The 14,513-nt window shown below is 22.2% G+C and overlaps 6 protein-coding genes across 6 annotated transcripts; 3 read left to right on the forward strand and 3 right to left on the reverse strand.

Moving 5' to 3' along the window:
- Window positions 1-44: 44 nt before the first annotated feature.
- On the forward strand, window positions 45-1,571 carry PCHAS_1337700 (protein MGET, putative; the record flags this gene model as incomplete). The annotated part of the gene is made up of 3 exons (XM_016799302.1): window positions 45-102; window positions 292-503; window positions 624-1,571. 3 exons carry the CDS (start codon window positions 45-47, stop codon window positions 1,569-1,571), a joined length of 1,218 nt encoding a protein of 405 aa, XP_016654611.1.
- Window positions 1,572-1,725: 154 nt separating this feature from the next.
- On the reverse strand, window positions 1,726-2,585 carry PCHAS_1337800 (autophagy-related protein 12, putative; the record flags this gene model as incomplete). Its single annotated transcript, XM_016799303.1, has 4 exons — window positions 1,726-1,782; window positions 1,882-1,944; window positions 2,141-2,271; window positions 2,498-2,585. 4 exons carry the CDS (start codon window positions 2,583-2,585, stop codon window positions 1,726-1,728), a joined length of 339 nt encoding a protein of 112 aa, XP_016654612.1.
- Window positions 2,586-3,318: 733 nt separating this feature from the next.
- PCHAS_1337900 (conserved Plasmodium protein, unknown function) lies at window positions 3,319-9,962 on the forward strand (the record flags this gene model as incomplete). The annotated part of the gene is made up of 2 exons (XM_016799304.1): window positions 3,319-9,482; window positions 9,716-9,962. 2 exons carry the CDS (start codon window positions 3,319-3,321, stop codon window positions 9,960-9,962), a joined length of 6,411 nt encoding a protein of 2,136 aa, XP_016654613.1.
- On the reverse strand, window positions 9,941-10,774 carry PCHAS_1338000 (conserved Plasmodium protein, unknown function; the record flags this gene model as incomplete). Its single annotated transcript, XM_016799305.1, has 3 exons — window positions 9,941-10,044; window positions 10,217-10,579; window positions 10,738-10,774. The coding sequence occupies 3 exons, from the start codon at window positions 10,772-10,774 to the stop codon at window positions 9,941-9,943; spliced, it is 504 nt and encodes a 167-aa protein (XP_016654614.1).
- A 945-nt stretch (window positions 10,775-11,719) lies between these two features.
- Window positions 11,720-12,073, forward strand: PCHAS_1338100 (conserved Plasmodium protein, unknown function; the record flags this gene model as incomplete). The annotated part of the gene is made up of 1 exon (XM_016799306.1): window positions 11,720-12,073. The coding sequence occupies one exon, from the start codon at window positions 11,720-11,722 to the stop codon at window positions 12,071-12,073; it is 354 nt and encodes a 117-aa protein (XP_016654615.1).
- Window positions 12,074-12,608: 535 nt separating this feature from the next.
- On the reverse strand, window positions 12,609-13,360 carry PCHAS_1338200 (mitochondrial pyruvate carrier protein 2, putative; the record flags this gene model as incomplete). The annotated part of the gene is made up of 4 exons (XM_016799308.1): window positions 12,609-12,706; window positions 12,866-12,940; window positions 13,050-13,172; window positions 13,261-13,360. The coding sequence occupies 4 exons, from the start codon at window positions 13,358-13,360 to the stop codon at window positions 12,609-12,611; spliced, it is 396 nt and encodes a 131-aa protein (XP_016654616.1).
- Between the last annotated feature and the right edge of the window lie 1,153 nt (window positions 13,361-14,513).

Consider the following 14,513-nt stretch of genomic DNA (forward strand, 5'->3'; position numbering starts at 1 on the left):
GAATAATAGAAAAAATAAAACAAAGCTTATTGATATATTTTTAAATGAATAAGATAAAAAGCACTTTCCAAAAAAAGCTAACTCAAGAATATCCTGTAAAAAGTTAAATTTAATAATACTTATAAGTAGAAATTGAAAAATAAAATATATTTCTATTAGTTTCTCTTGTTTCTTTATGTTTAATGTATTTTTGGGATATATAGCTTGCGTATGTTTTTCGTTCTCTCTTTTTCATCTCCTATTATTCGATGGGAGCATCCACCACATATATTATGAATTAATTTTTTGCAGAAGAAGCGAAATGCATAACAAAAAATAAAAACATTAACAACAGTAATACTGGAAAGCATAACAATGCGACACTCCAATTAAATAAAAATGTAGGGCGGATAAAAGAAGAAGATAATATAGTTAACAAAATAAAAGAACTAAATCTACATTTATTACAAAATGAAGAGGAAATAAATAATATGAGACAGGAAAATGAATCATTGTCCTCACAAGTATATAAAGAAATAAACAAAATATGCATTTATATGTATATACTTTTAATGTACACCAATCTTTAGTACACAAATATATGGTACAAACATTTAACTTAACACAAATGTGCTTATTTTCAGATTATTAATTTTTCTAACAAATGTAAAGAACTACAATTCATATGCACAGAAAAAGAAAATGAAAATAATCGGCTGAAAGAAAACAATCAAATTTTAATCCATGAATTAAATAGAATTAAAGCAGAAAAGGAAAAAATAGAACAACAAAATAAAGATTTTGTAAATATAGACAAGAATAAAAATATTGATATAGCTAATATGAAAAAAGATATTTTTATTTTAAAAAATGAACTAAATGAAAAAGATAATGAAATAAATAATTTAAATGAAAATATCAAATTATTGAATGAAAAAATTATTATTATAAATGAGGAAAATATAAAAAACAAGCAAGATGTAAATAATAATATAAAGAAGCAAGATAAAATAAATGAAAATGTAAATGAAAAAGAATTTCAAATACAATCATTACAAGATAAGATCCAAAAATTAAACAAAATTATTAAAGACAAAAATGAAGATAATGATAAGTGTAAAAAAAAAATATTGCAGCAAAATGATAAACTTACTCATCTAAATAATAAAATACAAAATCTAGAAAAAAAACAAGCAGATGACATTGAAAAAATTAAAAAATATACAGAAAGCATTAAACTTATAAAAAAAAAATATAACAATACTAAACGACAGGAGCAAGAGGATGAAAACAAAATGGTTGACCACAAAAAGCAACATGAGGATGCTATATTTAATTCACAGTTTTATAATGTAAATAAAAAAAATAAAGACAAAAAAATTAGCCAAGCTACAAATATTCAAAATCATCAAAATAGTTTTCTAACAAAATCAAAAAACATAAACAAAGAGAAAAGCAATATAAGCAGTACTACTAGCAGTAGTAGTGATAGTGATGATAACGAAATTCAGAGTACTCAAATTGTTAATTTCTCCGAAAAGTATAATGTAAATAAAAATATAAAGAAAGGCAAAGATACAAGCAAAACATAAAAATTTATTAACTGACCATTTTAGACATTTTGTGTAAAACCACAGGAAACGATATGCATACATATAAGCAAAGTCTACATTTGAGATTCTTTCTGCATTTCAATCATTTTTTTCGTTTTTTTTTGTGGCTGTTTATTTTGCTTACCCTTATATTTTAATACGCTGGATTGAAACTATATGAAATGTTTAAACTGTTGGAAATTTGATATAACTAAATGGGAATAAAAATGGTGCAAATTTTTATGTATATATATACTGTATTTATGCTTTTTATATATTGTTTCGAATTTATTTAACTATATATTCTTACATCAAATAGATCTGATATATAATCGTCCAAATTGGGTTTAATCGTGTTATTAATGTATAGATACTGCATAAAATGTAAAAAGGTAAGTATAAAAGGAATGAAAATATACTTCCTATTTTCAATAAGGCCCCAGCAATATGAATAATATGAAATAGTATATGAAAACTCTCTCTTATTGATAGATACTAGTACACACCATTATACACTATCATTTCATTTACATATATATACTCCCATGTTTATGTACGTATTTTCTTACTATATATTCTTCTTTGTTATATATTTTTTTGAGAAAATTTAAAATGGATGCTAGCGTTTCATTTCCATTTATAATAATTTTGTTTTTTTTCAAAATAGATATCCCACTTATGCTTTTAAGTACTATTTTCACTGTTCAATTTTAAAACAAATACATATAAAAGATATATATCATATGTGCATTGTTGTACTCTACATATATCTATTTATTTATGGACATTTATAAAATGTTATAATAATATATAAACTCGCGTTTCTTGATGTTTTTCTTTGTACCACTTTTCATCATTAATAGTTATTTATATAAAAATATATACATTATGCATCATTTATCTTTTACTTTTTTCCACTTTTATACCTTTTTTATTACGCCTGGAAAATATACATTCATTCATATCAGGTTTTTTGTCGAAACTTGGAAAATAGCGTATAGGAAAATATGACATTATTTTAAGGGGTAGGTTTTTAAACATACAAAAAAATTGTATAATAAATAATAATATATGACATTGCAATTTTTATGTTTTTTCCTATTATAGTATTTCTTCTCAATTCTTTCAATTTAACATACAAATAAAATGCCAAATTATTACCTTAATTTTGTTTTATTTATTTGCTTATTAAAAATTTCCATCAGTGCATAAAAATGTACTTGAAATTAACAAAATGAATATCACACATTTTAAATGTTCTTGTAGATTTCCTTATATATTTAGCAGCTTAAATAGTTGGTCGTTTTTCATTTTAATTTGATGTCCACATAGAAGAAAAAAATAAATATTAAATAATAAAAACTAAATAAAATTATAATAAGTAAGTATAAAAATTAAATAAAATATGTAAACATATACCAATAAAAGAAATAAAGTATAAAATAAAAATTTGTATAAACTCTGATTATCTCTTAAATCCTATATATTTGATATACTCTCCAATGTGTAATATTTTAGTATAACAAAAAAAATAGTGTATATATATATAGCCTTTTGAAATGGCCATACTATTACATTTTATTGATTTAAAATTTTTATAACGATATTTTTTAGTTAGTAATAAATTTGTATGATTCTGAAAGACGATTGTATTCAAAATTGATTTGATTCGGGATCGCATATATGCATAATACACTATCATACGAATTTCTAAGCTGATCATCGATTCCACCTCAAGTCGCATTAAATGGAAAACACTGAAACTTTTTTTCGAGAACATAAAATTGTAGAAGAAAAAATCAACATAATAAAAGCTTATTTAAATGAAGATGATGGTGAAATAATAAAAAATTATTCTGTTATTTTGGAAAATTTCAATTATTTAAACAACTGCTTAAATAGTTATAGAGAGGCGAAGACAGTATTAGACCCACATCTAGTTTTATTAGTACATGCATTTTTTGAGTTTTTAAAAAAGTCTTTTAACCAAATAGAAAGCCTCTTAACATATTTTAAAACAAAATTAGAGGATGAAAAAAAAAACTTACAAAAAGTAGACTGTATTACAAGTGAAAATAATACAAAAAATGAAAATGACGAAATAAAAAAAGAGAACTTTGATAAAGTTGTTGACAGTGATAAGGGGCAATTTCATGAAATGACTGATGATGAAAAAATTCAATATGAATGTAACATGCTAAAATTGTACACAATAATTGAAGAGATTTATAAATATTATAATACATTAATATCAATTAGAGGAGAGAAAAAAATAAAAACATTTTTCCCATGTGATTCCTTTTTTTTGAACGCTATCATTAATATGCTTATTACCTTGAAAGAAGAAAGTGATGTTTATGATTATATAAGTAATTTAAATTTTAAAAAAACGGATGAAAATAATTCTTGGGTTATTTTATATGTATTAATAATATGGCTATCCTTTTGCTTATATATACCATTTGATATTCTCAGCATAAACAAAAACATTTTAATGAATGTCCAGGAAATATATTATTATTATATACAAAAAAATGATAAAACAAAAGATGCATGCTCTGTTCTATATGCCCAATTTTTAAGTAGAGAAGATGTATGCAAAAGTCAAATATGTTTCAATAATTTTGTAATATTTTCGAAAGAAATTTTGAACAAATTAATATTAACACAGACAAAAGATAAATCAAAAGAAATAAATGATGATTTATATTTCATCAATAACCCTAATTTACCCAAGTTTTGTCTCACTAAATATACGAATATACTTGTCTATGGAGTTTTATTAACACATAAAAAAATATTGAAAAAGCTAAATAAAAAAATATTAAGAAACTATGCGAATTTTTACACTTTTTTTTTTATTCACAATCATAAAATTTGGGATTTTACACAAATCTCAAAATCTTTAAAAATACTTTGTCTTCGTTATTATGCCTTATTATTTTTAGAAAAAAAACAAATAAACGAAAATATTGCCAACTCTCCTGTTAGTTGTAACATGAAAAATGAAATCAAAACTGATAATAGTAAAATGTGTGAATTAGCACAAATAGAAACTGATCAAAATTCAGTAGAAAATGATAAGAATACAAAAATTAACAAAGTAAAAGAAAATTGCTTAGAGGAAGATCATGATCTCTTTAATAAATTCCCCCTATTTCTAGACATAAATGAAGTATTTATTTTATACCAAAAAAGCAAAGAAAACAATTATAGAGAATACAACAATAATGATCTAGATAGTGTGAAAGAGTTCAAACAATATATATGTGAAAAAGATATAATGGTAATTATAAATATTTTATTTTTTTATTTTAACGATAATAGTAATAATATTCGATGGTGTTTATCGAAAAGCTTTGGTAACATATTAATATATTTAAATGAAGAAAATGTAAATACTGTAATTAATAAATTTAATGAATTAAAAAAATATAAGGATAATAATATTTTGAGTACAATCAATTATACATTTTTTCATTCCATTTTTCACAAAAATTCTCTTTCTATAAACACATTAAACTATTTATTGAATATAATAATACAAAGTTTATATATGAATAATGATAAAATATATCCTAGTGTGTTTGTATTATTATATAGCTTATTTAAATATAATAAGTATATAAAAATGTATTACCACGAAAAAAAAAATACTATCATATTTTTCTTTTTCCATTTAATATTTAATAAATTAATTGTTATGTCTTTATTGGAAGATAATATTAATATTAGAAAATCAGCAATATCTTTATTGCAAATATTTATAGGAAAATTTAACTTTTTTTACAACTTCAGTACTGATGTAAAAGACACAAGCACTGATAACTTGAAACAGAATATACAACTTAATCAATTTTCTGCTTTCAACACCTCTAACCATAATAACATTTGTAGAGGCACTACTGGAGAAGACACTCATGTATCTGATCTTGGTAATAAAGAATGTACAGATACTCAAAAAGAGAGTTATCAAAATATATTTTATCGTGATATAATTTCTTTTTGTAATTTATTTTTTAATCACTCTAAAATTAGTAATTACTATGAGCACTTAAAAAGTTTTCCAAATGACTTGTGTGCATACCAAATAGAACAAAGTAATGATGATAATGAAGAAAAAACAAATTATGAAAAAACAAGACAAAATATGGATAAGATAAAAAATAAGATTTTTAAAAAAAATATAAAAATGCTATCTACTTGTAATTTTAATGAATTAATAAATTTTAAGCAATCAGTAATTATAAAATCAAAAGTAATTGGTAATTTTTTTATGTATAGGTATCCAATCATTTATCATTTATATACTGATAAAATATTTCATGAAAATGTAAATATACGTATATTGTCTTCCGAATCTTTAGCAAATTTTGCCGATTTCGATAATGATTATTTTATTAAAGTTGTTCTTCCATTTTTAGTAAATAAAAGTTATGAAGAGAATGTATATATAAAGCATGGTGCAATTATATGTATATCCAAAATTCTATTAAAATTGAAAATGAGAATTGATGAAAATTTGCAAAATGAAATTAAAAAAATATTAGTACATAGTGAAAAAAAAAGAGTATATAAATATAAAAAGGGAGAAATATTAAGACACTCACTATGCTTATTAGCACAAAGTATATGTCAATGTAATTATTTTGCTATTAAAAAAAATACCTATACATTCTTTATGGATATTATGCATAATAATTTATTCCACTATAATGAAATCATACAATTTAATGCTTCAAAAATATTTTATTATATCCCTATATATATTGCAAGCCAAGAAAATACTATTAAATATATTTATCAAGTATTAGACAATTTTGTTAAAGAGAAAAATAACTTTATTTACCTAAAAGGTTATCTAATTCTTTTATGTTTTATTAACGAAAGTATTATTTCTCATGTTTGTTCAGACCTTTTTTATTTTCTTTATAATATCCTAAAAAAATGTACAACATATTACAAGGTCAAGCAAAAATGCATAACACTATTAGAACCTCAAGAAAATCACAATTATGATATTGAAAACGAAAATGAAAAACAAAATTTGACTAATACGCAAAGTCTTAATACAAAAAATAAATTCAAATATATCGAATTCGATTTATACCCTATAGATTTTAATATGAAAATATTTTGTTTGTTCGCTTTATTTAATATAGTAGATAAAATTCGAAAAACATACATTAATGACTTTCTGAGTTTATATACTGATTTTACTATTAGCTTTGATGGAATTATTGAGTCTAAAATACCAAAAAAGAATAAAATAAATCAAAAAAAACAAGTTAATTCAAATTCAATGAGCATAAGCAAATATGACCCACCCCACATAATCGATAAAACAAATTGTGAAAATAATGCGGGATCATTAAATACAAATATTAATCAAACAAAAGAAAAACGAAACACTAGTTTTTATATGAAAAAAAATATAAATATTTTAAAAAAAAAACTGAATTGGGAACAAGTTATAGAAAAGGGTAAACAGAATGGAAAAGACATTTTCCAATTTAATATAGATATTAATAAAATTGCTAAAATACTAATTTGGTATTTACAAGAATATTTATATGAACAAGATACAGGAGATTCTCATGTATATGTTCGAGAAGTTGCTTTGGAACTTGTCACCTTTTTATTAACATCATACCCGTTGTGCTTTTTTAGAAAAACATCGGATGAGGCAAATATAAATGTCAAGGATAGCGAAACTGATGATGTGGAATTCGAAAAATATTCTGAAAATAATATTTTTGTTAAAGACTCAAATAGGAATGATAAAATAGCTGGAAACATAAATTACACACAGAATAATAAAACACATTTTTATGAAACATTTAATTCGGATGATAGTTTTGAATATGATGAAGAGTCGGAATCTAAAAGATTGTTAAATGATAAAAAAAAAAATATAGATATGTATATTTTATTTGAAATAAAAAAAGAATATATAAACATATTTATCCAATTATTATTGAAACTATTGTGTGAAAAAAATGTGAGGACACATAAAAAATGCTTATTTTTGTTGAACTATTTATTTAATTATTCTAGCTTTAATGAAAAAGGAGAAAAAGAAAATTTTTCTTTTATTAATATCTTTAATAAATATTGCCATGATTTCTCCTATGAATTATATATGAAAAAAAAAATTGATGATAATATTAGAAAAAGTAAAATGAATATACACAAATATTTGAGTAGTTACTATACTGATATTTCTAGTGTATTTGAAAATATTATTATGCATGTTTGTGATTATTATGAGCCTATTTATTTGAAAAATAAGACAGAGAAGCGAAACCCATCATTTAAACAATTAGAGAGTACCTCTTCCAAAAATTTTGGTAATTGTATTGGGAATGATCGTGAAAAAGAGAATGGAAATGAACAAAGTTGCCACAAAAAGTCAGGAATACACAGAAATTGCAATTGTACTTACGATGAAGAAATAACATCAATATATTTTAATAAAAATTATAAATACGAATTAATTAAAACAGTTTTTAATAAAATTAATAATTTTATTTATCTGTATAATTATGCTTTAAAATACACAAGTTTCTCAATTTTTCATAAGAATAAATTTAACTCAACTAGGAAAGGAGTAATAAAAATTCATAATAACTCTACTAGTAAAAAAAATGAAATAAATGAAAGCAAAAATGATAAAGAAAAAAATGGAAATATGCAACAAACAGAACAAGGCGATTTTATGATAGAAGATATATGTATTAATGAACATTTTATTGATGAAATTAATCTAAGTGAAAATGAAGAAAAAATGTGTGTAGAAGATGAAATGCTGATAAAGAATACTCACTTTTTACTCGATAAAACAAAAAAAAATATTAGTGTAATAAAATACTTAGAATATAATGAAACTTATTTATATACTCATATATTTTATCTTTTATTTTTAAATAAATATAATTATTATATCATAAACGGATTTTTTAATTCTTTATGTTATTATTCTTCGAGCACTGAATATAGCAATTATGAGTATACAAATTTACTTAAAAAGGGTAAAGAAGAAACAATAGATTTTTTATTTTTAGAATTTATAATGAAATATAAAGATATATATACATTTGGCTATGTGAGAGACAATCTTTTATTTTTGTACATACGTTATTATGTGAAGTACTATAAAAATTATGACTACGAAGTTGTTGACAACATTTTACTTGAGTATGATAGAAACAAACTGAAGACGTTAAACAATAATAGTGAGAATAATGACCGAATAAATATCAATTCAGTTCAAGAAAATCAAAGTAAAATAATATCTATAGATAATGCAGATACCACAACAATGTACAATGACTTATCAATGTCTAAAGAAAATAATGAATTCTCTTTATACGATTACAATGTGCATTCTATTGATTTAGAAGAAATCATTTTATTAGAACAAAAATATGAAAAGTTTAATTTTTCAAAAAATTTATTTCATAATTATAATATATTCCTTGATACAAATGCTGTATTTTTTCATAGTAGCAAAAAAATATATAAAAATAAATTTAATGAAGACAAATTGATTAAATCAAAACAAAAAATAAAAAATAAACGAATTAAAAAAGAATTAAATATAAATATAGAATTATTACCATATATAAATATATGTTTAATTAAAATTTTGTATTACTTAAACAATTTCAGCTTAATACAATTAGAATCATTTTTAAAAAGTGTTAACTCATTTATTAAATTTTCCCTAATAAATGATTTTGCAGCTTTTTGTTTTTTAAATTTTTTTACACGCTTTTTAAAAAAATATACTATATTTTCCCTTGTGAAAACCATATCCGAGTTTATCATAAACATTTATATGTGTTCTCCCTTACATTTGAACATAAAAAAATTTGCTGCTGTCCTCATTTTGAATTTGCTCATACACAGGTGAGTCCCGATAGCATGAGGAAAAAATTGCATACACAAAAATGATTGTGCTAAAAAAGAGAGAAAAATAGAAGGCATACTTTTGTATAATGCACACCGAATATCAAACAAAACATCCTTGTGCCATCTTTACGCTTAGATATGAATTATTCTACATCTTCTTTATGCAATTTTCCATGTCATACATTTATATATTCACATTTTATTGTTTCCCCTTCATGCTCCTATCCCAGGTACCCTAAGATCCGCGAATTCACAAGTGAATATTTCTATTCCAACATTAATTTTATCGCTCCTAATGAATATCAAAATTATTTATTTAGTAGTTATGACGATTTAGAAAATTCTATTTCTCTTTTAATAAGTACACAATTTTCTGATTCCTCAAATGAAGACGATGATAATTATGAAATACATATGACCGTAGAAAAAATTGCAAAGCTGTTAGGAATTTCTCATTATATAACATTTTCATCATGATCTTCATTTTCCAAATCATCTTCACTTTTATTATAATCATAATTATAGTCATCTTCTAGTCCTTGTTCTTCTTCGAACATGTCTGATTAGGAGAGTAAGCACAAAGAGATAATATATATACACATTTAAATAACATATATTTAGACGAAATAAATGCAAACAATACAGATACGAAATTCAATTATATGTTACTTATATCAAGAAATATACAAATATGTATACAATTAGAATGTAAATGTTTTTTTTTGCCTTACTTGATACGTTGTCCTCTTTTTCCTTTTCCTTTTCTTCATTATCATCTTTTTCTTCATTTTCTTTTTCTTTTGTTTTTTTCATATTATTTGGTAAATTTAAAAGCATTTTTTCTTCTCTATAGATATTTCTATATGTATTAAAATATAATTCATAAGGATAGTAGTGTATATTACATTTATTAATTAATTTATCTTTGTATAAATCGAGCTCTGATTTATCATATATTTTATTAGCTTCGTAGTTATACATATTTATGTTTTTTATATGATATTTTAAAATGTTATTTGTAATTACAAAATCTTCATTATAATTACTCATGTCAAATTTATTTAGTAACCTTCCCAAATCAAATTCACTTTGTGCTAAAAAAAAAAATGAAAACATTAAATTATTTATCCTAATTTTTGTGTATGGATGGATATATGGGGCACATATTTCTGATCAACTTAGATAGATCGTGTGTTATATAAACAAACAAATATATATATGCATATTAATCACGTATTAATGATAAACTAACGATTTCCATTGTTATTTTGCTTTTCCTTATAATCCATTTTTATTTATAAAAAAATACTTTTTTCCAATAATATTTTTCATTCGTTGTGTTTTATTTTTTTTAATTAATAATTTTTGTATATAAAATTTGTTGTCTACAAATTTTTGATTTGAAGGGTCACACAAATTGATTATTATAAATCCCTATAACTGTTAATAAATAAGCAACATTGTTATATGCATTATATAATATATAATGCTTAGGTTGGTTTTTAAAAAAATGCGAAAACAAAGAAATTGACATTTCGTTAATGAAATATTATATGTTTTGCTCACATTATATATAACATTTTATTTTTTAGGTAAAGGCTTTAATTGATTATTCTTTCATCAGTTTATTTTTTTATATATGCATATTTTTTTTTGCCCTCATCCACAATTTTTTTTAATTATATATTTTGCATATGCATACAAATTTTTTCGGAATATACAATTTTATATACATTTATTTCTTATCTATTAATATCTATATAACTTCTTTAATTTTTTTAATCATCAAAATTTGTTTTTCTTATAAAAGTTTTAACGAAAAATCGCTTTATATAATAAATTAAAATATTATATATTGCAGCATTTGACGTATAAATGAATATAATAAAATGCTATAACTGCATTCCAAATAGTTGATTTAAATGATTTTTTTATGTTATATATTTTTATATTTTCATAATTTCAAAATGAACAAGATAATATAGTATATTATATTATTGTATTTTTATTTTTTATTTATTTTTTTCACAATCTTTCAATATATAAACCCTTGGATAATGGAATAGCATAACAATTTTAGTTATCATTTACCCAAAGCAAAAATAGCAAATATGTATAATTCGATTAGCTTTCCATCACGCATAAATAAAGCATCATTACATATATATGTAGTTATGATTATACATTAAGTTTTTGTGTTATAAATCCGTACTCTTCTACATAAGTTAATCGAAATGGTAGCTGCTAAAAAGAGATATGTTAAAAAGTTTAACTTCGAAATTGATTTAAATAGTGAAATAGAAAATCAAATTAGGTCAAACATAATATCCGATAGAGAGCAAATTACAGAAAAATATAAACAAAAATGGAAAAAAAAAATAAGAAGACGCATTAAAATGGAAGATAAAATTTCAAATTTTGTTTTCCCAAATTCAAAAAAGGAAAAACAATTGAGACTAAACTATATAAATAAATTTATTAAGAAAAAAAAATTAATCCGAAAATATTTGAAAGAAATAAAAGAAAAGATTAAAAAAATGAAGAATGTTATAAATAATGAAGACGGAAGCAATAAACAGCTGGAATAAATATCAAGAAACAAAAATATCGTACAATGGCATAGATACATGGTTCCTATTTATTTAGTGCTTTGTGTCTGATAAATAAAATGCCTTTACTTCGCTAATATTATAATATTGCTATATGAAGAGGGATGCCATTACGGTATGGACATTATATGTATCGCTTTCTTATGGAATATATCGAGGCCCAATATACATATATATGCTATTTGAATAATATCACATACTGTTAAATTGAAGCGTATTTATTTTTTTTATTTTTAGTATAATTATAAATATTCTTCAATACCAAATTTTAAATAATACAATTTTTTTTTCCAATTATTTTTTATAATTTTTTTCTCATTTTTATTTATGAAAACTTTTTTTGTGCTATATAACAATTCATAATTTTAGAGTAAAACTTGTTTTTAAATCATAGACTAATTGTTTTGTTTTGAAAATAAATACACATATGAAATTAAAAAAAGTATATTTATTTGTCGAACTAAGACATTTTATTTATTCCTTCTTTTATAATTTATTGTCCTTTTTATTTTTTTTACTCTTTAATTGCCTTCTCATTGTCCATGTTGTTATATTTATATATGACAATACGCGTAATTTGATACATAGCTGTTATACTCATAAATACGTTAACTATTAAAAAGATGAAAAATATATAAACAAGAATAATTTTGAGTATTATAACGCCATCATAATATATAATAACTATATGTGTGTACATAATGCAGCTTAAATGGTATTGACTATAGAATTTAAGACAAATATTTTCATATTGTTTATAAATTGCCTTACTTGTAATTAAATTTATATTCCTTGGTTTAATAGCATATGCAAATCTGCTAAATAACAACCCAGTTAATCCTATGGCTGAAAATATTAGGAAAAAGGATTAGAAACTTATTGTATAACTAATAATGTTCATATATAAACTGATAATATAAAACACGTAGGAGGGATAAAATTATTTTTAAATTACCAAACTGTTGTGGGAGAGATAAAAGTTTAGGATCTCTATTTATATCAACGATGTTTGCTAGAGATATTGACCATTTAAAGGTTGGGGCCCAAAAATGAATAGTTAAGAGGCCTGTGTCTGACACTATAATATAATGTTATGTACATAATACATATGAATATGTTTTTAATATACCTAAATATATATGCATGCCCATATATTTATTTCTTACCGAATGCCTTTTTTATATTATTGTTAATGTTGCATCCTGCAATATGATTTTTTATTTTGGGGACAATGTTTGGATAAAAAACTTTTTTAATTATATTCATTGTATGAAAATAAGTGTAAAATATAATTAATGAAACTGCTGGGTTGTACTTAAGTATATTTTCCGTCTATTTATAAAATATTGTAATATAAATAAAGCATTGAGAATAATTATATTCTTAATTATATAGTTATTTTTCTTTATTATTAGTAACACTCAATTTTGTGGGATAATAATAATATGTATATGAAACACATTTGGTACTCATTATTTCATATCATATTTACCATACTAAGCATTTTTTATGTATTATAAAAATTAACGTTTTATATAAATTTTATTTTACATTCTTAATATAAAATGGGAAATTAAATTATTTTTTTTCGCATGATATGTCCAAGATTATTTTATGAAATATATAAAAAATTCATTATATTTAAATGATACTAAGTACTATTTACACGTAAATTTTGAAGCTATTGTGTATCACCAAAAAAATAAAAAAAACAAATTTATACCGAAGCAATAATATATATTATTATTATTAGGTTTATTAAATAAATATATATATGCTAAAAAGGTAAATGAATATAGGCATAATATAAATACACACATATATATTATAAGCATAGGGATATTACCTAATTGGTCATATGTATTTTGTTACATTTTATAAAAATGATAAGAACAAATTTGCTTAGAAAAAAAAATATATAAATGGAATAAATAACTGATTATTCCTTTAACCAATTAACCAACAAATTATCCTGAAAAAACGATAGGAAAATTGTTCATAAAATTATGCTCTAAAATAGCGAAAATAAAATTTCCATATTTTTCTTTATCTCATTATCAATGTATAAATAGCATGAAATAAACAAACATAAAACCAAACTAGTATGAAATAATTGTTCTTAGCATAAGCTCTTAGAAATGATACACAATTGTTCCTATATCTATATATAAGAACAAATACATATAAAAATAAGTTGTTTAAATTATATAAAAAAAATAATAATCGCTAAATTTTTACACTTATATAAAATTTCGTCAACGAAATAATACAAAAAATATATAACTAAACTTCTACGAATGTATTATTTGTTTAAACTATTGTAAAATATTTTTAATTTTATTTTCTATAGACAAGTTTATATGCTCGCAAATAAGTAAAAGGGGGATACTTCCTCATGCTTACGTGTGTGTGTACATAT

The sequence above is a fragment of the Plasmodium chabaudi genome (assembly GCF_900002335.3).
Source record: "Plasmodium chabaudi chabaudi strain AS genome assembly, chromosome: 13".
Taxonomy (NCBI): Eukaryota; Apicomplexa; class Aconoidasida; order Haemosporida; family Plasmodiidae; genus Plasmodium; species Plasmodium chabaudi.